This window comes from Panthera uncia, assembly GCF_023721935.1.
Source record: "Panthera uncia isolate 11264 chromosome A1 unlocalized genomic scaffold, Puncia_PCG_1.0 HiC_scaffold_17, whole genome shotgun sequence".
NCBI lineage: Eukaryota > Metazoa > Chordata > Mammalia > Carnivora > Felidae > Panthera > Panthera uncia.
Window position 1 is genome coordinate 143,611,548 of NW_026057577.1, and position 22,399 is coordinate 143,633,946.

General features: G+C 39.0%; 1 protein-coding gene across 1 annotated transcript in view; it reads left to right on the top strand.

The window, feature by feature from the left end:
* CTNND2 (catenin delta 2) overlaps positions 1 to 22,399 on the top strand; it is a 938,499-nt gene that overhangs the window by 495,325 nt on the left and 420,775 nt on the right. Inside the window, exons 4-5 of the mRNA XM_049648272.1 lie at positions 15,696 to 15,730; positions 16,121 to 16,237. Of these exons, the coding sequence (XP_049504229.1) occupies positions 15,696 to 15,730; positions 16,121 to 16,237 (152 nt within the window). The remainder of the gene's footprint in view (positions 1 to 15,695; positions 15,731 to 16,120; positions 16,238 to 22,399) is intronic.

Below are 22,399 nucleotides of genomic sequence, written 5' to 3' on the forward strand. Positions count from 1 at the left end.
TCCTGAGCTCCTTCATCAAGGCTCCCTCTGGAGTCCTCATATGCCCTATTGCCTTAAACCAACATGTAGGCATCAGAAGTCGAACAGGGACATGCTAATGACAACTGCCCCTGATGAGTTCTGATTTATCTGTGTATAATTGTCCCAATTAGAAATCACTAGGAGCACATCATAGAACATTTATAAGTGAAAACAGTGTTTCATTTCATAGGAAGCTTGAGTGAGTGAAATATGATAATGGCATTAATTAAGAAGAGGAAAATTAGTTTGTTCAAATCTATAGGATGAACAGAATTTAACAATTAAAAAAAAGAGATTATTATATAGTGGCCTAAGATGTAGTGCTACTTGAAAAGGATAGATTTTCCATAGGGATGTCAACATCGCCCTCACTCCTACCCCCACAGAGAAATAATCTTGCCCACTCTGGACTTCTCTTGAATCAAGATACATACTGAGCTTAAGGAAAAAAAAATGGTAGTTTCTAAAATTTTGGTGTATAAAAACATAAAGCTTCGTTGTTTTTATAAAAAGATTTGTCATGGTGCACCATGAAAAAATATGTGCTTTGATTTCATCTATAGGGTAACTGATAGCTTAGCAGCAGATTAGTGAACGTTCTTATTCCAATTGGGGTTGTACAAATCAAAACATTCAGTGGGTGACTGACTTACTCCACTGATGTTTTATGATAGAAGTATAGTAAAAGAGTGTAGTCCCTTTTCATCACGATGCAACTCTGAAGAAGAGAAAATTCAGTGAAACAAGAGGACACTCCGAATATGAAGTTGAAGGTCCTGACTTGTACTAACTGTGCTGATCTTCATTCATGAACAAATGTGTAGTGAATACCAGGCATAGAGCTTTATACTGAGGAATACAGAGATGAATACTGTTTGGTTTCTTGTCCTCAAAGAGGTCATCACCTAGCAAAGTATTAAAGACAAGTCATTGTGGTGTGTTTTGACAAGTGATAAGGCTGCTCTGGGCTCTCAGATGATGCAGAGCCTCAATCAGCCGGGACATCTAAAGCAGGTGGCTGAGGCTGGGTCCTCAAAGTGGGTTAAGGAGGTCCTTATAGACCAAGAAGATTCTGGAGAGGAACCTGGGTGTGATCTCACAGGCAGTGGGAAACCACTGAAAGCTTTTGAACTACTGGTTTCCATGATCAGCTTTCTGCTTTAGGATGTTGACTTTAGTGACATAGTGGGTAACTGATAGGAAGAAGAAAAGACTGCAGGCAGAGGAGAGAAGCAGTTGGGTGGAGTGAATTGGAGGAGAGACAGGGAAGGATTGGTTGATACTCTGTGCCTAGGACCTTAATGTCTATTTTCATTTAATCTCCACAATCTCAATCTGTGGTAACTCATGTTTAGAGCCGGTTATATAATCTGCAACACTCAAGTTCAAAATGAAAATACGGAGTTTGTTGTTTAAAAACCAGGGAGTGGAATGCCATTAAAGTTACTAAAAAGATACTAAAGCTTTTTCCTAACACATACACTCACGAGCGCGCTCTCTCTCTCTCTCTCTCTCCTTGTCATGATGTTTTTGTATTTACTATTTAATGTTCTTCTAAATAAAGAAATTAAAATTTTAAACTATTAGCCTGAATTTTACCATTTATCTTTGTATTGTGCTTGTCAGATTTAAATGCAAATATAGGAGCGCTTAATTTATATGTTAAATTACTGAAATGATACAATTCATATTTCATAGCCCATACATGCATACATATTTTGTTCTTGGAAGATCAGAGGAAACACTGTGCAATTTACCTCAACCATTTTTATTTCACTTCTCAATATGCACATATTCTACCAACATTCTCTTACTAAAGAGTAAGGAAGGACTGAATGGAAATAGGACTGGGGGCACCTGGGTGGTTCAGCCATTAAGCATCCAACACTTGATTTCAGCTCAAGTCATGATCAGTTCGTGAGATCGAGCCCCATGTCGGGCTCTGAGCTGATAATGCAAGCCTGCTCGGGATTCTCTCTCTATCTCTCCCTCTCTCTCTGCCCCCCCCCCCCCCCCCGACATGCTTGCTCTCTCTCTCTCTCAAAATAAATAAATAACATTTAAAAAAAAAGGAAATAGAACAGTGGATTGTCATATCTTTTCCTTTCCTTCTAGGTCATCATGTTCATCATAAGTAGTTGGCAGACACAGGAGAGTAACATGAGTAAGAAAGAATATGATAGGGTGTCTTGATTGCTCGTGGTTCTTAGAACATCATTGCCTTCTTCTTTCAAAGCAAGTTCTGGTTCAGAGGGTAAGCATGGCCTTTTGGGGGCAGTCAGCAAGCACTCCTGCTTACTCAGTCATAAACATAACATGTTTACCTGGTACTCGCCTTGAGTCTTGCTCAGCTCCCACAACACATCATGGCTCCAACAGGGCACTGCACGCATTCTGTGAATGAGGCAGGACAGAACAGAATTACACATACATTGTGCATATCCACATCCTCATGCCTATGCTCCACCGTCTTGTTGGATTCCACTTGCAAAACACAAGTTCAAAGATAGGGGGGCCCTCTGAGTGTGACACAGTTGTAATTTGAGACAACTGCAAGGTTTCTAGCCCATGGAGCCCACCCTGGTAGTATTATCTCAGTACCCAGGAGGAGACTGAGGTTCCAGAAGGATGCGACTTTGCATGTTCCCCTCGGGCTGTGGGGCATTGGTGGTGGGAACTAAAAAGAACGGTGTGGCAGGCTTTATTCAAGGGGGGCCTTGAATACAGTGGGGTTTATCAGTGAGGGAGAAAGATTGGGCCCAACTCTAAATATTACAAGGAAAAACGGGAATTTATTTATTTATTTATTTATTTTGCATCTTCTTTTATTTATTTATTTATTTATTTATTTTTTAATTTATGAAATTTACTGTCAAATTGGTTTCCATACAACACCCAGTGCTCATCCCAAAAGGTGCCCTCCTCAATGCCCATCACCCACCCTGCCCTCCCTCCCACCCCCCATCAACCCTCAGTTTGTTCTCAGTTTTTAACAGTCTCTTATGCTTTGGCTCTCTCCCACTCTAACCTCTTTTTTTTTTTTTTCCTTCCCCTCCCCCATGGGCTTCTGTTACGTTTCTCAGGATCCACATAAGAGTGAAACCATATGGTATCTGTCTTTCTCTGTATGGCTTATTTCACTTAGCATCACACTCTCCAGTTCCATCCACGTTGCTACAAAAGGCCATATTTCATTTTTTCTCATTGCCACGTAGTATTCCATTGTGTATATAAACCACAATTTCTTTATCCATTCATCAGTTGATGAACATTTAGGCTCTTTCCATAATTTGGCTATTGTTGAGAGTGCTGCTATAAACATTGGGGTACAAATGCCCCTATGCATCAGTACTCCTGTATCCCTTGGATAAATTCCTAGCAGTGCTATTGCTGGGTCATAGGGTAGGTCTATTTTTAATTTTCTGAGGAACCTCCACACTGCTTTCCAGAGTGGCTGCACCAATTTGCATTCCCACCAACAGTGCAAGAGGGTTCAAAAACGGGAATTTAAAGCCAAGGACCAGGGTGGGGGTCAATGGATAGGAAGTTACTCAGAGGAACCATCAAGAGTAAGGATGGGGTGTGCACCTAGGTGGCTCAGTGGATTGAGCATCTGACTCTTGATTTCAGCTCAGATCATGATCTCATGTTCATGAGATCAAGCCCGGCGTCAGCCTCTGCCCTGACAGCACAGAACCTGCTTGAGATTCTCTTTCTGCCTCTCTCTCCCTCTCTCTCTCTCAAATTAAATAAATAAAAAAAAAAAAGGAGTAAGGAGGGGTGGTGGGATTCTGGCTAAACTGACCTACCAAGATTCATGCTAAAGACAGGGCAGGTGAGCAGACATCATCAGAGGATGAGGAACCAATGAGATATGCAGGGTCCTCAGACATCAAGTGGGGGGGGATTCTAGCTATCCTGGCTCAGAAGGATCCTTGTTAGAACTAGACTCTGCCAGGAAGGTCATGAGAGCCCAAGATTGGGCCTCGTCAAAAAAGAGCTCGCAGGAGCCTAGCCAAAGTTTGATCAAGGAGAGAACCTTGTGGATGGGAAGTTAACACCTACCCTTCAGTCACTGAGCTCTTTATAGCACCAGGGAAGAGAGCACAAAAAGATCCAACAAGGCAATGGCAGGGAGTGGTTTTCAAGGCACAATTCCAGTGCAGAAATGATGGGTAGATGCTAAGGATCCCAAACAATGATTCTGGGAAAGATAAGCTTTCATATCTTAAGAATATTAATAGATATTTCAATTCATGGATTTTAAAATGGTTTTATACATCTGGCAGGCAGTACAATTGTTTAGTGAGATCTCACATTCAAATCCTCATTCTTTCTTCAAAAGAGGACTCGAGACAAATAAAGGCGCCCTGCGATGGTAAGATAGGGAGACGATGGAAAGGCTGATCCAGCTTTTCAGTTTCAAACACCAGATATTAAGGGCTGGCTGGAAAGGAGGCAATTTTTAATGTGTGAATTTTCCCCCACCACAATAAATACGGAAAGCCACAGACAGATGTAACCAAGGAAACCAATTTCCAGGAGTCGGGATAGTGGGTAGGGGGTTGTGGAAGCAGATTGGCACCAGGGTGGCTCCCCTGTGACTTGGCGGGAGGAGCGGGAGTGCGTCTGCCAGGTGTGAGCCTAACTTGAATAAATATGCTTCCAGAGAGCCAATGAATTGTATCATGTGAGGTCTCTTGGACTCACCTAGAATGCATTAAGACTTGTATTTTGCTCTAGGACTGTAAGCCAAAATACCATTTTTAATTTTCCCCAAAAACATATGGCAATGGAAGTTAATACAGGGGCCTGATGAGCAGGGAGCTTAGATATAATGGATGAATTTTCATTTGGAAGCAGCACTATTCCTTGCATCTGAATGACAGTGGGCAGTATGATTGGTATATTATGCTCCAGGGATAATGCCTTCATTCACAGAACAAAGGAGAAGAGAGCCCAGGGCAGAGTCACTTGAGTTCTACTGAATAAAGAACAAAAAAGATAATCAGAAGTTAGCAGTGGTTTCTTTTTTTATTTCTTCCCTCTCTCTTTGTTCCTTCCTTCCTTTGTCTTTACTCCACTCTTCTCAATGCCTTTTTAATTCTTCTTTAATTATATAGAAATAATTAAATAGTATATTGCATATAGAGAAAACAGTTCAGGGGAGAAAGAAAAGAAGGCATACCAAACCATACCCCACTGTTTTTTAAGCTTTTTTTTTTAAGTCTATTTGTTTTGAAAGAGAGAGAGAGTGCATGCTTGCAGGGGAGGGGCAGAGAGAGAGAATCCCAAGCAGGCTCTGTGCTGTCCGTGTAGAGCCTGATGTGAGACTCAGTCTCACTGAGTGTGAGATCATGACCTGAGCCAAAATTAAAAGTCGGACGTTCAACCAACTGAGCCACCAAGCACTCCTATATTTTAACCTTTTTATTTTGAAATGGTTATAGATTAGTGGGAAGTTACAAAATAAAATACACACAGGCATATCCTATAACTTCTCCCAGTTCCCATCAATGGCAACATCAGTGGTGTTGCCACGTGGTACAGAATCACAACCAGGAAACTGATGTTGGTACAACGTCGGCGCTGGCTTTCCCCAGTTGTACACGCACTCCTGTGTGTGTGTGTGTGTGTGTGTGTGTGTGTGTGTGTGTGTGTGTTTAGTTCAGCTCAGTCTTATCAGATAAGTAGCTTTGTGTAACCACCACCACAAGGACATGCAGGATGCCTTCAGCACCATAAGGCCTCGTGTTACCCCTTTATAGTCACACACACACTCACCCTCCATCCGGAAGCCCTGGAAACCGCTGATCTATCCTCCAGTTCTATAATTTCGTTATTTCAAGAAGGTTATTTATCTTTTTTTACTCAGCATAATTCCCTTAAGATCCCTCCAAAACGTCATTTGGGACATATTATCAATAATCCATTTCTTTTTATTGCCACATACCTCCCTTTGGCGTGGATGTATTAGCGTGTTGAATCATTCACCTGTTGCAGAACATTTGGTCGTTTCTAGTTGGGGGCATTTATGAATGAACTATCAACATTTGTGCACCCATTAAACATTTGAACTGAACCTTCAAATGGTTTTTAAAACCACTACTGATCATAAGGAAGTAAAGACCTATAATGCCATGAGAGTTGTTCATGAACATGACATGATTTCTGCTCCATAAGGACACTGAAATTGAAATTTATTTTTACAAATCATCTGTTGCTACTGAAAGACAGAAAAACAAAAGATTCAGACTTCTCTTTTCTGTGAAACAGGCAATGGTTATTCGCATAAATTTCCATTAAATATCTAAGAAGTGTTAGCTTCACTTATATTAATGAAATCATTTCACTCTCAGTCAAGTTCAGTACTCAGGGTTTGACATATCTGTAATAGACACAAAGTTATGAAGCAAGAACAGATGAAAGCAAAGCAAAGCAGGGAGTTTCAGAGGAACAGAAGAGTGAGGGACACCCCTGAACACGATCTCACACATGAGCCCAAGAAGCTAGGAAAATATAACCTTGACCCCTCCTTTTGTCCAGAGATGTCTCCAAGGTTAAAGTGCTCCCTTCACTGAGCAGACGCTAACAACAGGAATAATTCTGGCAGAATGACTGCAAAAGACTGATACTTGGAACACCTGAGAACCTTCAGATAGGTACCACCTCTGTCAGCAGACAAACCTACTACTCTTCTCTTGCCTGAGAAATCACTTACGAATGATCAGACTGCAAAACGCAGTGAGCTCTCTATTCACCCTCAATATTCATGAGTGAAGCCGTCAGGCTCACCAAAGATCTAACCCTGAGTTGCAAGGGACCCCAAAGGAGATTATGAATATCATGATGTATAATGCAGGAGTCTCCACTTAGCACAGAAATGGCATAAACCACTCAGTTTCTGGTGGTTTGGAAGGCATTTCAAAATATTACAAGATCTCAGAATTAATTCATTAACAGTATCCCTGGTCATCTTCAATTGCAATTTACTACATTCTGATTTATGGAGTGCTCACTGACAAAAATATTATGATAACTTTATTGTCTAATGTGGCTGGCATTCAGAAATTTTGCTTCAACAACTGTAAAATTCTGATGCATTCGCATAAGCATTTAAAAAAATACCCAGCTCATGCATGAGAAATCTCTCAGAAAACTACAAAGGGAGCTATAATGTGAGAATTTTCTAGTTTATAATTTACCATTTTTTCCTCCTTCTGATATTGAATTTTATGCACAATGTGCCTCTTGTAATATAACTACAACCAATGGCAAAACTAGAAAAGCATTTGAAGAAGAGAAACTTGAAAATATGTGTTTCCCATGGTAAGACCTTGACTTTGTGTAGATAGTGCCTTTAAGGTATTGAGCCAAGGGCTAATTCTTTGTCGTTGCTAGAAACTGGAGTCCGTATTTTGAAGGAATTAAAACAAACCAGAATTCATGTTCATTTCCTGTTGTTCAGCTCTGGCTGGCCAGCGCACAACCCTGACATTGTTGTGGTACTCCGAGATAAACATTGCAGCCGTGTGTATCCAGGCTACGGCATGGGAGCCATTTTGCAGTATCAGTTTCTTAGATAATTTGTCAGTCAAGAGCTCCATCCAGATTAATTTAGGAATATGAATTTCCCTTGCCTCAAAATAAAAGAAATTAATAATAGCAATTTGGGTCTGCTTTATTTTCTTCCAAGGTTTTGAAAATAAGTTTTTTACTACGGGAAGAACAGTAGTGGTTACCAGCAGGGGCATTTTGTGCTGGACCGATGGGAAAACTTACAGCTTAAAAGTGAGTCCTCTTTCTTTGGAAATCACAGACTGCCTCTTTTTCTCCACAGCTTTAGTGTAGAAAAAAAGAAAAGATGGACAATGTAAATTCTACAAAGGCTATATGTAACGTATTGGTGAGATGGTATTTATTGGCCCCCAGCGTGGACAACTTGAATCGCATATGTGGACCTATGAAACTTTCAATTCTATTAGTTGGCTGTGCTCTCTCAGCCTTCTGTTCTGCATGTGATAATGAGAGCTTACTTTAAAAAAAAAAAAAATAATGCCTTCTGTGTTCCCCCACTGTTTTGTGGGTTTTACATACATTGGTTTTCTAAAGATCCCTCTGGGAAATTCTAGTAAATCTCCATTTTATAAATGGGGAAACTGATGTTTAGAGAGATTAAGTGGTTTGGTAAAGGCCCTACGGTCCTATGTGCAGTAGTGCCTTGAACACATCTTCTCGTGCAATGACTCTCTGAGCTTTGCACGCTTGCTTCCCACACCTCTAGCGACTGCAACGTCCTGGTGAGCCGCACTGCGTCTCTCTGTTCTGTATGCCCGAAGCCACCATGAGCGCTCACCATGGGTTTGTGCTGACTTTGTTTCCATTTTCTCCAGGACTGGCAGTCACCAACAGGCTAGGCACGACACCACCGTGCCTGGGTATTTTCTTAATGTCCATTGTTCTCATGTCCCCACGTCTGTCCCCATTTTAACCCTCCCACAACAGACCACAGCGGGCTCCAAAGGATGAAAGAGAGTAGGTCATAACCTACAGGCCATGTAAACCATTTTAGCCATGTGTAATAGAATAAGAAGCAATTCCGTCCTTGCTCAGGTAGTGCCAGGCGCCGATCTACTGAAAATACATCACTTGATATAAACTAATTTATTTCACCCACAAAATGTCTGCGCTTCTGCCCACAGAGTTTAAGTCACTTGCCCAAAGTGTCCTAGACTGAAAGCAGCGAAGCTGGGCTCCAGTCTCAGGGAGTCTGTCTTGTGAGTCCACACCCTTGGCCACTACACATGGCCCCCTGGTTTGGGAGCTTTGCGGTCCTCCAGCTAGGTGGTGTAGCCCTGCGAACATTTTTATGATAGCTGTAAAATTATATTTCTAATGAAAAGAGGTAGAGCGGGAAGAGGATGTATGATCGAAGGAAGAAAGAAACATGCCAGTTGCATGGCAGAGAGATCAAGACACTCATTTGGGAATATATCGCAGATGCACGTAGAGACCACAAGGCAGTAGAAGGACGGAAAAACAGCTCCACAGGAAGTTCTGGGGGGAGCAGGGTTCCTCGCATATCCAAACAAATATGGTCTGGGTACAGTGCACTAAACAGCTGCCTACCTCTCAGCTCCACGGGCTGCCGCTTCTCACCATCTTTAGTGAATATGTCACATTTGCACATATTTGGGACTTTTGACCCAGGTCATTTTATCTTGCAACCAATACGCATTCTTGTGAGGTGGCTGCATGCAAGACCATATACTAAGAAGTATTTTATGGTAGAGTACAATTTTAGGTCACACTGACATCATAAATATGAGGGCCTTTGTTCCCGTAGGCAAAGATCCAACATCAGTTCTGCAAACCTTTATTTCACAACAGTTTCTCTAGCTTATGTTTTAGGTACATTGCTTAACTTGAAAGCAAACTAACAAAAAGAAAAAAAGGGAAAAAAACCCCTCATAGTTCCTTGCCTTTATTTCATTTTGAGTCATATTGTGAGCAATAACGCATCACACGATACAGTGTAGGGATTGATGCTCTGGGCATCAGAAAGCTGAAAAAGAAAATAAGGAAATATATTTGTGCAGCTTCATGACAGACAGAGTAGCTATAGTAATGGCTTGCTTTGTGTCTTTTCCTGACATTAAGCAAACTCTCTGAACTTTCATATTATATATATTAGAAGTGGCCTGGAGGTGGGTAAGGATCCTATCATGCTGGAAATGATGAGGGTGAAAATCACTTCTCTAGGAGCTCAAAGGTTATTCTTTGGTTTCAACTAGTTTTTCCCCAACATCATGCCCGCAGAACTTGAAAGTTATTGGTTACTTACTTGAAATGTTTAAGCTTATATCAAGATATAGCCGAAGTGATCCTGTCATTTTTATCACATAGAAAATAGAGACAAATAGTAATTACATCTCTAAAACCATTCTTTTCCTCTATTATTTGGACTTACATATTTCATATTTTTTTTGCATTATTTGAATTTCAACTACGAGTGATGTATCAACAATGAGAATATTATGTAGAACTGGGTCACCAAGATTTATCTAAGCGTTTAAGGAGACATTTCTAGATGTAAGAATCATGATGTTTTCCTAGTCCAAGTAACAAAGGCATTCCTAAGTTAATGTTAAGATTTTCCCTCATTTTTCATGAAATAAAACATTAAGAATAAAAGAGAAATTCCCTTTTAACCCACCTCAGACATTTCTCTCTGTTCCTCAGAGGCTACCACCGTCATGAAATTCAGTGTATGAGGCCACCTGGGTGGCTCAGTCGGTTAAGGAACTGACTTTTGATTTCAGCTCACAGTCATGAGATCAAGCCCCGTGTCATGCTCCATGCTGAGCATGGGGTCTGCTTGGAATTCTGTCTCTCTCCCTTTGACACTTCCATGCTTACACACATTCTGTGTGTATCAGAAAAAAAGAAAAATTCGGTGTATCTTTTTAATCTATGTTTATATAATTTCACTCAATAGATAGACAGACATATAGTTGAAAAACTAGCTTAAACCAAAGAATAGCCTTTGTGTATATACGTGTGTGTATACATATATGTATATGTATTTATACACAATATCATTTAATCAATGTTTTTAAAATTCACATAATTGGGATCATGTAATACATATGTGAAATTTGCATTTCCCACTCTATATTTTACATTTGAGAACTACCTAGGTTGCTTCATTGTGTATTTGGCTAATTTATTTTAACTGCTGAGTAGTGTTGATTCCATATATACGTTCTCTGTGTATGCAATCATATTATTTACATTTGTCCATTCCCTATTACTGATCCCTTAGGTTATTTCCATTGTTTTGGTACTGCTGACCTCTAGGCGTGAACAGTCTTATAGAGGTGTTCCGGGCATAGGTGCTCAGATTTCCCTGGAAGTTCTACCTAAAAGCAGACTTACTGAGTGATTAGGCATCTGCATATAGGACATGACCAAGTATTGCCTCATTGCTCACCGAGGTGACTGGTTTATTCTCACGTGCAACGTATGCGAGTTCTTGTTCCCATCTTCTGTCCAGCACATAATATTGTCAGACTGTCTAATTGTTTGACAGCCTGTGGAGTGTAAAGAATTGCCTGTGTTTGGTTTTTATTCTTTCAATTGCTAATAGGCTTGAGTATCTTTTAATATGGTCAGTAACCATACATTCTAGATTTTTTTCTACTGTGCATCAGCTATATGTATACATACTGACCTTGCTTTTGTTTGACCTTTTTCATCTTTATCTTAAAATGATTTGTAGGAGTCATTTTAATATTTGTAAGTTATCTGCGCTGCCAATATCTTCTCCCAGGACATGGCTTGTTTTTTCAACTTAGTTTCCGGTTTTATGTTTATGTTTTTGCTTTTATCACATAGGGGTGTAATTTTGATGCCGCTAAATGTTCGAATAGAATGGTAGTTCAGAATGTGGCCTCTAGAAGCAAGAGACCCAGGGTCGTAATTCTCCCTCCACTGCTTGCTGGATGTGGGACCACCAGCAAGTTCCTGAACATCTTTTTACCTCAGTTTCATTATCTGTAAAGTGGGAAAATAGTACCTGTCTCAAAACTGTTGTCTTGGAAATTAACTGTAAATTAACCAGAATATTGCCTGGTAGAAAGCTAGAGGTATGTAAGTGTTAGCTATTAGGAGTTGTGCTTTTAATATATTGTTTTTAAACTCTTTCCTAGCACTACTGATTTATGGACGTATTTCTGTATACATTTAAAGGTTAAATGTTAGGTCATCTTTGTTACAAATATGTATTTTTCTCACAATAATTGGGTTCTGGAACTTGTACATAGTTTTATGTTTAAATACATACTGGCTAATCTAAATTATGTCTATATCTTTATTAAATTTAGTTCTTTACAGATTACTTCTATTTGAAAAAAGAGCATTTTGGTAGTGAAAGCAAACTTTAGTTTCTAAAATTGAACATGCATGGAAGTTACAAGTGTTTCAGAAATAACTTTTATATTATACTAAATTGAATGCTATAATTGGGAGAAAGTTCACCATGAATAATATCCAAACACTTGAAGTAAGAATGTGTGAGACACAGGCATAATCTGTGTTTATCGGATGAATAGTTTGTTTGCTTTTTTAAAAAAGCATCCACCTAAAAGCAGCTTTTAGGAGAAGAAATCAAGTATATAAGATATACAATTGCATAGAATCCCCTAACAGAGAGTCAAGTGAGCACTTAATGGAAATAAAATCCAAACCAGGTCTCTCTTGGGACTTCTATTTTCTGTGATCAGTCATACTTTTAATGCATTTTAACTGTGCTAAAGGAATCAGGATTTTAAATGATTGATGCTCTTTATCTGGCGAAAAGGAAGCTTCCTCTGCTTTGAGAGGAATAGTTTCATATTCACTGCGAACGGCATTCTTTCAAATGTAAGGGGAAAAAATGTCTCATCTTGTTTCTGTTGCATCATCAAATTGAAACACTTCTGAAAGAGATGAACAAAAAGTAAATATTATAGGAAACTCTGATGTGTGGTCTGACACATAAAATCACCCGTTATTGTACATGAGCAGATACATCTCACAGGATGAGTAAAAGCTGTCACACCACCTTATTTGTGGTAGAGTGACCCAAGACATTTTCTCCCAGCGCTCCACGGCGGAAATGTAAGATAGAGAAGCAAGAAACACCTTACAAACTCAAACACTGCCACATTTCTCTATTACTCAGTGTGACATTTATTCAACAGAAACAAACCCCCCTCCAGCTCCAGCGTTTTCACACAACAGTGGTTTATTTCTCACTCGTGCTGTGTCTTCTCTGGGTTGGCAGCAATCTTCCTCCCTCCTACTCAGGGACCCATCTCAGTGGGGGATTAGGAGAGAGAGAGAGAGAGAGAGAGAGAGCATGAAAATCTCGTGCCTGGCCTTCTGTGCTTGGGGCAGGAAGTGGCACTTGTCCCTTCCTCTCACGTGGCGCCATCTATGTGCAAGGGCGCGTAAAGTGCGCTCTTCGCTGCGCCTGCGAGCAGAGGAGTGGTGAATGCAATGACTTCTGTTGACTTATTCGTATTGTTTCCGGTGGGAAGCCCCTTGAGTGTGTGTTTCCCTCCACAACGTTTTATTGTTAGTTAGAAATATGAGCTTTGGAGTTTGGCGGATTAATTTAAATCCTTGTTGAGTTCCTTATGATCCGTGTGGTCAAGTTATCTAACACCAAATAAGCCCGTTTTCGCCATCTCCCAAAAAGACCATTGTGGTTGACAGGAATCAGAGGAGCCAAGGTATACAGTAAGCACTTAGTAAAGGGTGATACTGACAAAAGAAACATAGCAGCATAGAGATAGTAGTAAATCCTAGAGGGTTAACATGAGACCATCTTTATTGTACGAGAAAAATATTGTTACCGGTTTCCTGGGGCCGCCATAAGAAGTGACCACAGCTGAGTGGCTTAAAACAAAAGAAATGTATTCTCTCAAACTCTTTGGAGGCTGTAAGTTCAAAATCAAGGTGTCAGCAGGGCTGTGGTCTCTATAAAGGCTCGGGAGGAGGATCCTTCCTTATTTCTTCTAGGCTCTGATGGCTCCAGGCATTCCTTGGCTTGTACATGCCTAATTCCAGTCTCTTCATCCTTTTTCATATAACCTTGTCTTCTGTGTGTCTCTTGTAAGGACAGTTATCATGGGATTTGGGATGATCTCATCTGAAGACCTTTCCCTTAATTTAAACATCTACTAAAACACTTTTTCCCGGGCGCCTGGGTGGCTCAGTTGGTTAAGGGTCCAACTTCGGCTCAGGTCATGATCTCACGATTCGTGAGTTCGAGCCCGGCGTTGGGCTCTGTGCTGACAAGTCAGAGCCTGGAGCCTGCTTCAGATTCTGTGTCTCCCTCTCTCTCTCTGCCCCTCCCCCACTCACATTCTGTGTGTGTGTGTGTGTCTCTCTCTCTCAAAAATAAATAAGCATTAAAAAATATTTTTTCAAAAGCGCTTTTTCCATTAGTAGTCATATACAGTTTCTAGAGATTTAATGTGGACATATCTCCTGGGGGTGAGGGGCACCATTCAACTTACTACAACTATGAAAGCATTTTTTTTATTCCTATTTAAAATCGCACTTACTGGGGCACCTGGATACCTCAGTTGGTTAAGCCTCTCACTCTTGGTTTTGGCTCAGGTCCTGATCTCACAGTTCATGAGTTCAAGCCCACATCAGGCTCCATGCTGTCAGTGCAGAGCCTGCTTGAGATTCTGTCTGTCTCTCTCTCTCTCTCTCTGCCCCTCCTCTCTCTCTGTCTTCTCAAAAATAAATACATACATACATACATACATACATACACTTAAATTTATTAAAACAATAAAATAAAATGCTACTAACTGAACCAGTGCATGCAACTTTTAAAATATTGACCTTAGGATTACTTTTCTGTTTTAAGTGTGGAACTTTATAGATAACATATTACCACTATATGGCACATACCTTTTTGAAATAAGAAAAAGTTGCTTTGGATTGAATTTGTAAAGTTATCATTTCATGTATCAGTTGTGTGTATGGTTTTCACCATTGTGCAGCTGTTTTCCAGTTTGATAAAATGGATTGGTCAGGGAGAAAGATGCCCAGGAAACAGTCACATGTCCATTAAGATACTATTCTTGTGTTCATGTATACCGATCACAGCTTTTCTGAACACTGATTCATACCAGAATTCCCTTTCCTTTTCCCTCTGTAAATATATCCAGAAGCCCCCTCTAAGGTACAGATTAAAGGTCTAAAATCCACTTGCTGTTGTGCAACTGATGAGCTATTCATAGAAGCTGCTGGATCAGAGTAAAAGATTTAGTGAAATAAGTGTAGAAAATCATTCTCAAAATGATACCTGTCTGTAATTGGCATCTAGATTTCTTACCAATCATTGACATATAAAAAGGGGCATGTAGAAAGTATTTGCATGTGTAATGAAAGAGTTATGCACGTGTAGACATTTTAAATTTATTTATATATTTAATAAATCATTCAAAATTAACCTATGTCGCCTTCATAGATGAACTCTGCACATTGTCTTTGGCACATCGTGTATATGAACAACCCTTCCTCCCTAGGTCGTCTTATAAGATGTATTTGTAAAGCGAGGAATCGGGAGTGTATATTCAATTGGTGGTAAAGTGTTATAATTTGTAAATGACTTAATTTGAACTAATAATCAGCTGAAAGGAACTGCTCATGTGATATGTCTAGAAGAAGGAATAAATTTATCGAGCCTTCTTTATAATGCAAAAGGAGGTTATTTCTTTCCTAGACAATCTCACGAAGTCTATATGAAACTAGTCAGACTCGTATTTTAAAATAACTAAAATTGGGTAGGACTGCATCTATGTAAAAGCTGTTGCAAGAGAGGAGTATAATAGGTTGGGCTTTGTAAAAAAAAAAAAAGAGCTGTTCTCTGAAAATTACTGAACAGTGTCCATTTATAACACACTAGTTAGTGCCTGTGAATCAAAAGAGATCTACATCAAATGGATTACAGTTAAGATTGTATCAAAATGGGATCTTTTTTCTCAGTAAAAATCTAAAGGACACACCATGGAGCCACCATTGCTACTCCAATGCATCTTTGTGTCTTCTAGTCTAGGGTTCTTGGTTTCTAACCAGTGCATTATATCTGCGTATTCTCTTTTTTACAGTTCAGCAGAAGAGCAGTTTCACTGGCAATCACAAGGTAAAGTACAGCTTCTTGATGAAACTTACATCCATTTCTACATGTACGTCTACTGATTAATATCCTTGTGAACTTTAGAAAAAAGACTGATAAAAATGAGTATGAGAACACCATGACACTAAAATTAAATGTTCCTGTGATAGCTCGTGATTCCCTGAGAGTTAAGTTCTCTCAATTCCCTAGAAACCTTTGGGTTTTTCATGGATACCTGGAATTGGCTGGCCTTGGCTTTTGATACTGGTTGACCAAGGATTACAATGCGAAATCTAATGAGAACCTCATGAGAGAATGTCTTTGGTTAGGATACTTTCCATTATTAAATAGTAACCTGAAGCTTTAGTAATAAGAGCATCATGTGTTTGTTCATCACTTTAAAATGTTGTGTTTCAGATGGTCAAAAAGACATCGAAGATGAACTTACAACAGGTCTTGAGCTGGTGGACTCCTGTATTAGATCCTTGCAGGAATCAGGAATACTTGACCCACAGGATTATTCCACAAGTGAAAGTAAGTCAAATGACAATGATGCTTGAAGACAATTTTAAAATATAAGAGTATACTTTATTCTAATATCATTAACATCAAAAGCTATATCTAAGAGGACTTCAACCTGTGTTTGTACATGTTTTATCCATTTCACTCCACTCTCATCTAATTCCTTCCCACATCACCCATCCCAACTCACGTTAGATTATAGTCTCTCTTAAGTCAGCAATTGAATCTAGATTCCTCACAAATTACTGACAGAGTGGGGATTCTCACCAATTTTCTGATATCCTTTTTGGCACCTAACCAGACTATCACATTGAATGAACTCACCATATATTTGTTTAACCAGTACAGTGTCTGCTTTGAAATTTACTGTGAATGCTTTACATACCCAGATCATTGTCGGTAGAGATCATAAACAGTACAACAGCTATGCAACAAAATAGAAAGAATCAATGTAATATATGCAGTACTAACTACTTAGTATTATGCTATAGTACTCTGCAGTAGCCCCTTGTATTTCTATATGTAGCCACCTTGAATTTGCATATTAACCTCGACAGAATATTTTAAAATTTCTTCATCTCCTCCTAATTATATATATTTTCAACCACAGTGGTTGAGGCTTAGGAATAAAAGTGCTGTGAATCGAAATGAGCTTCACTTTAATAAATCATAAAATTCTCTTGACTTAGTTTAATAAAATCCCACAAAAAGCTAAAAATGAAATCATTAAAACATATATCACACTGGTAATTTCTATATCAGAAATCAGTGGAGCATTTCATTTCTTAATTAAAAAAAATAAAATCTCCTTGAATACCCATCAAGGTTTGCTATTTAAAAGGAAGATATAAGAATAAGATAGCATACTTATCTTGAAACCATTAAATTTACACATTAGTTCACTTTCTCTACATTTTTTATAATACCACTACTCCTAGGATAACATCATCATGAATATCCAGATTTATTTAAACCCATTTGAATCCCCTCAATAAAACTTCTAAAATAAGATGCATGATTTATAGTATCCTTGTTATCTGTATTTTATATTTTAGAATGTAGCCTCATTACTTATCTCTCAGTCAATAAATGTATTTCTCTTATAGGGGTAGTTGTAGTCTGACTTATATTTAATTAATATTTGAGGCACATGTACTCACTTTGTTAGAGTAAGGAAAATAGAGATAAAATAGTGTGTCTTGTGAGAGAGTTGATATTTGATATCATATTTTTCATATGATAATAGAGGAACATCCTCTTATGAGCTTAGGAGAAGGAATAACCTTCAATACACAGAAGGTACAGAAAAAAAGAAGGAAGAGAAGTAAAATAAGAGGCAAACAAGTTGAAACAGGAGGGATGAATCAAGTGTATTAGTCTCGCCCTACAGGTGAGCACACTGAATTCTTTGAAAAGAATAAAAAGTTTGTAATAAAGATAAGATAGTTATGTGATGTTGATAAGGGATATATTTATATTAATGAAACAAATGTTGAAGTTCAAGGAACAGAGTAGTAACAGCAATTATAATCAATATAAACTAGGATTGGGAAGAATTTGTGAGATGAAGTGGAATTTAATGCAGGAACATTAGGCCAGGTCAAAGAGGAATTATCTAGTGAAAATGTTTTTGCTTATAAGGATGTGATAAACTCATACTAACATCTAGTGAACGTGATGTACCAAACAGAATAATACCTGAATATTAAAATAAAAATTATTAAGAATGAACAGAGAAATTGATGAAAAATACCGTTGTGAACATTTCAATGCGCAGAATCAGACAGAATCCAGGAAGAGAAAGACAAGTAAAATTGGAATACATAATCGACAAACCAATGTAATAACTATATCTAAAAAGTTAGATCCATTGAATGATAGTATACATTTGTTATATATGTCCAGGAAAACTTAGAAGACTTGATCAGCTATAGGGCAGTAAAGACAATCCTAAAAATTAGAAAGTACAGAGGGGTGCCCGGGTGGATCAGTCAGTTAAGCATCTGATTCTTGATTTCATCTCAGGTCATGATCTCATGGTTCATGAGATCAAGCCCCACATTGGGCTCTGCACTGAAAGCATGGAGCCTGCTTGGGATTCTCAATCTCTCCCCTCTCTTTGCTCCCCCCCCCCCACCCCAGTCATGCTTACTCTCTCTCCCTCTCTCTCTCTCTCTCTCTCAAAAAAAAAGTCATCTTAAAAAAAAGTATAGAAAGGCCACCTTCTTTGGTAATAATCTAGTAAAATTAAAAGTAAATAAAATGATAAAATATATCCACGGTAAAATTAAGAAAATGCATTTGAATCTACAAATAAAAATAGAAATAAAAAGAAAGTTACATACTATTTAAAAAGCAAGTAAAATAGCAGGGCGCCTGGGTGGCTCAGTCGATTAAGTGTCCAACTCTCGCTTTTTGGCTCAGGACATAATCTCACAGCTCATGGGTTCGAGCCCTGCATCAGGTACCATGCTGATGGAGCAGAGCCTGCCTGGGATTCTCTCTCTCCCTCTCTGTCCCTCCCTTTCTCTATCCTTCTCAGAAATAAACTTAAAAAATAAATAAACAGAAACAAATAGAATAGTGATATTTTATAATGAAATTACAGGGGTAAGGGGGAGAAACTGTACTCAGTAAATCTTAACTTTAGGGGGGCCTGGGTGGCTCAGTCGGTTGAGCAACCGACTGTGGCTCAGGCCATGATCTAGCGGTTTGGGAGTTTGAGCCCTGTGTCGGGCTCTGTGATGACAGCTCGGAGCCTGGAGCCTGCTTCTGATTCTGTGTGTCCCTCTCTCTCTGCCCCTCCCCAACTCACACTCTGTCTCTCTCTGTCTCAGAAATAAATAAATATAAGAAAAAATTGTTAACAAAGATCAGATCAAAGAATGTAGTACTCATTTTGGGGAAACTTTAAAAAGAGCTAAATAAACCAAAGAAATTAGAAAGATGGGAATAATAAAAGTAATGCAGAGATAAAGTAATATAATATAAAATAGTAGAAGAGATAAATAAAGTGATAAAAGGAGTAAATATAGGAACTTACAAAAATTTTTAATCAACTGATAATCCTGAGTTTTCCTAATTGAAACACTCTCTACACATGAGAAAAATGGAATGAATTTTTAGTGTTCACTTTTCGTTTCCTGTAATATGTGTTCAAAAATTATCTACAAAAGATGTATCTTTGTTCCAGGAAAGTTAAATACTCCGGTAGGGTTTTTTGGAACGTATTTGGTAACTGCTGGATTTTTGTCTTTTGGAAAGATTAGTTATGTCCTGTTACTATGTACTGGGTTACCTTTTGAAGACTCCTAGGATTTTAGTTGTTTGTTTTTCCTGCAAGGCCCTGCTTTGTTGTTTGAGATAGAAAAGTAACAAGGCAAAATAAACCAAAAACAAAAACAAAAAAACTCAAATAACCCAGGTGATAAAATCACCATCCAAAACTTTTATGCCAAAGGATCAAAAACCACAATGAAGAGTATTGTTACTCTTTTTTTTTTTTTTTTTTAATGTTTCTTTATTTATGAGAGAGAAAGAGAGACAGCCGGGGAGGAGCAGAGAGAGAGAGAGAGACACAGAATCTGAAGCAGGCTCCAGCTTCTGAGCTCCAAGCTGTCAGCCCAGAGCTGGACACAGGGCTCGAGCTCAACAACGTGAGATCATCTGAGCTGAAGTCGGACACTTATCTGACTGAGCCACCCAGGTGCCCCTATTGTAATTCTTCAGATACATTTGTTCTTAATATTTTCAGAGTAACTTTGAGACAGAACTAATTAAGTAAAATTGGGGAAATTAATTTTAATTTTTTTAATGATTTATTTGTTTTTGAGAGAGAGAGAGAGAGAGAGAGAGAGCAGGGGAGGGGCAGAGAGAGACACACACACACAGAATCCGAAGCAGGCTCCAGGCTCTGAGCTGTCAGCACAGAGCCTGACGCGGGGCTCGAGCGCATGCACCGTGAGATCATGACCTGAGCTGCAGTGGGACACTTAGCCAACAGGGCCACCCAGGCATCCCAGGAGACTAATTTTAAAATATTGGGTCGGTAACTATCATTTCAGGGATCAATTACGGCTAATTTTAAGTGTTGAGAAGGCCATAAAATAAAAGTCTCTCTGTTGCTCTTGTATTTGTATCAGGGTCCAGCTGGGAAATAGATTCTCCTCAAGAGTTTCACCAAAGAGAAGTTCATTAAGGGACTATTTGCAAAGGAGTGGGCAAGATCGAGGGCATAAAAGGTGTCTGTTGAGGTGCTCAGGTAGCAGCAAGAGAGGGCAGCCCTTCCCACGGTGGACATGAAGGAAAAGTCTAGGGAACAGGACCAGCAGTCAAGAGGTGTGGCAGGAGCAGAAGGATGAACACCCTAACTTCCCTCCTCCTGCTTTCTGATGTCCCCATGCCTACTATTGGCCAAATCTGATCACAAACCAAAGAGCAAGGGGCCCTCGTGAGACTCTACATGGCAAAAAGGGTAGAGAATGACTACGGGAGTGAAGAAGCAATCTGCACGACATCCCATTAAGTAGTAGAACAACATACCATGTTTATGTTCTTGTTTTGTAAACAACACATTGATATCCGGTGACTTTTTGACACATTTCATATAGTTAGTGCAACTCTAACAAATATGTGTCACAGAGTCATTAGGAGAATTGCTGTTGTTTACTGGGGAAGAAAAAAAGTTCTAGAACCTCAGCGATAGAACCTTAGCTTCTCACATAATGTACAGCTTGAGCCAGACTGCTGTGGACTAAATACCTTATTTAATCCGTGTATCTTTGGAGATATAAACTCAGAGAGAAGTGTGATTAGATCTTATCCAAAAATTAATAAAACTATTTGCCAGTCAAAATCAGAAATGGAATGGACAACTTTGGAGAAAATGACTTACATGTTTATAGACAATGTTAATTTGTTTAAATATTGTATTTTGAAACCGTAATTATTTTTATCTGGAGCATATTGACAAATTTAAATTCCACCGCATTCTAGAAAACCCCAGCATTCGGGAGGATGAAAACCTTAGGAGCTTATTATATTCTGAATGTTATGGCAAAGAAAGGACTGTTATTCTGAGATTTCAAATCAGAACATATTCAAAAAAATCAAGAATCAATCATGCAACCAACCATTCTGAGCAGATAGAATCCAAATTGAATAATCATATATACTTGGACAGAGGTGGATATGTTATTTACTGTTGATTTACAGTCTGTCATTTTTATTTAATTACTGTGACTATTCTTAATTGTTATGCAGCAAGAGAATTGTTGAGGGATCAAGTTAGTAAGATACTGTAAAATATAACTCCATCGAGTCTTATGCGGTAATAACAATAAAGGTGAGGGACATCCTTATAAAGTGAATCTTTTCATAATTCCTAGTAAGCATGGCACCAAAGGATGCACAACACTTTTAGGAGTAAAGGTTTTTATAATAACTAAAATGATCAAAAAATAAATGTATAGACCACGGCTCACAATATTGATATCACGCTCAGGGAAAGAGAACTGGTTCGTTTCATTTTCTTTTATGGTGGAAACCAGTCCTTAGGTAGACCCAATGAAGAGCCTCTGAGAAGGGGTACAAGGCAGCCCATCCCACCCTTGGAGTCAGAAAACCTGGATTTATAAGTCCTCCTGCTCCCACTGCTCCACCAGTGGTTGAGAACTATCACCCGGAATCTGGAGATCCCAAGTCTTTTCCTGGAAATGCATTTATTCAAGTTAGTTGAGTTGCTCCTTGGGTTGTTCATTTCCTGTAAAATCACTTCATCTTATGCCTTTGGTTTTTGAAATGCAAATGACAGTCTTCTTTCCAGAAGTTTGTCGTGGTTCCAAGTCTAAAATTATCTTTCAATACTACATGCATCTATTTGTTTCCTTTCAAAATTCACTCACATCCATTTCCCTTACTGCCTTTGGTGTCACGGGGCCAGTAGGAAGTTAACAGTGGCAGAAATGGTAAGTACGAGCAAAAGTCAAGGGAAAACACCCAGGTGACACACAGGACATAGGAATATCCACCTAGAAGCTGTAGTTCATTTCCCTTCCAGATGCTCCCTCTGTCAGGTTTGCAACAATTTCTTTTTCTCTGATTTCCTTCTATCACATGGGTATTCAAGGGTCATGTTCTACCTTTTCCAAAGAGGCAAACATGGGAATCGAAGGG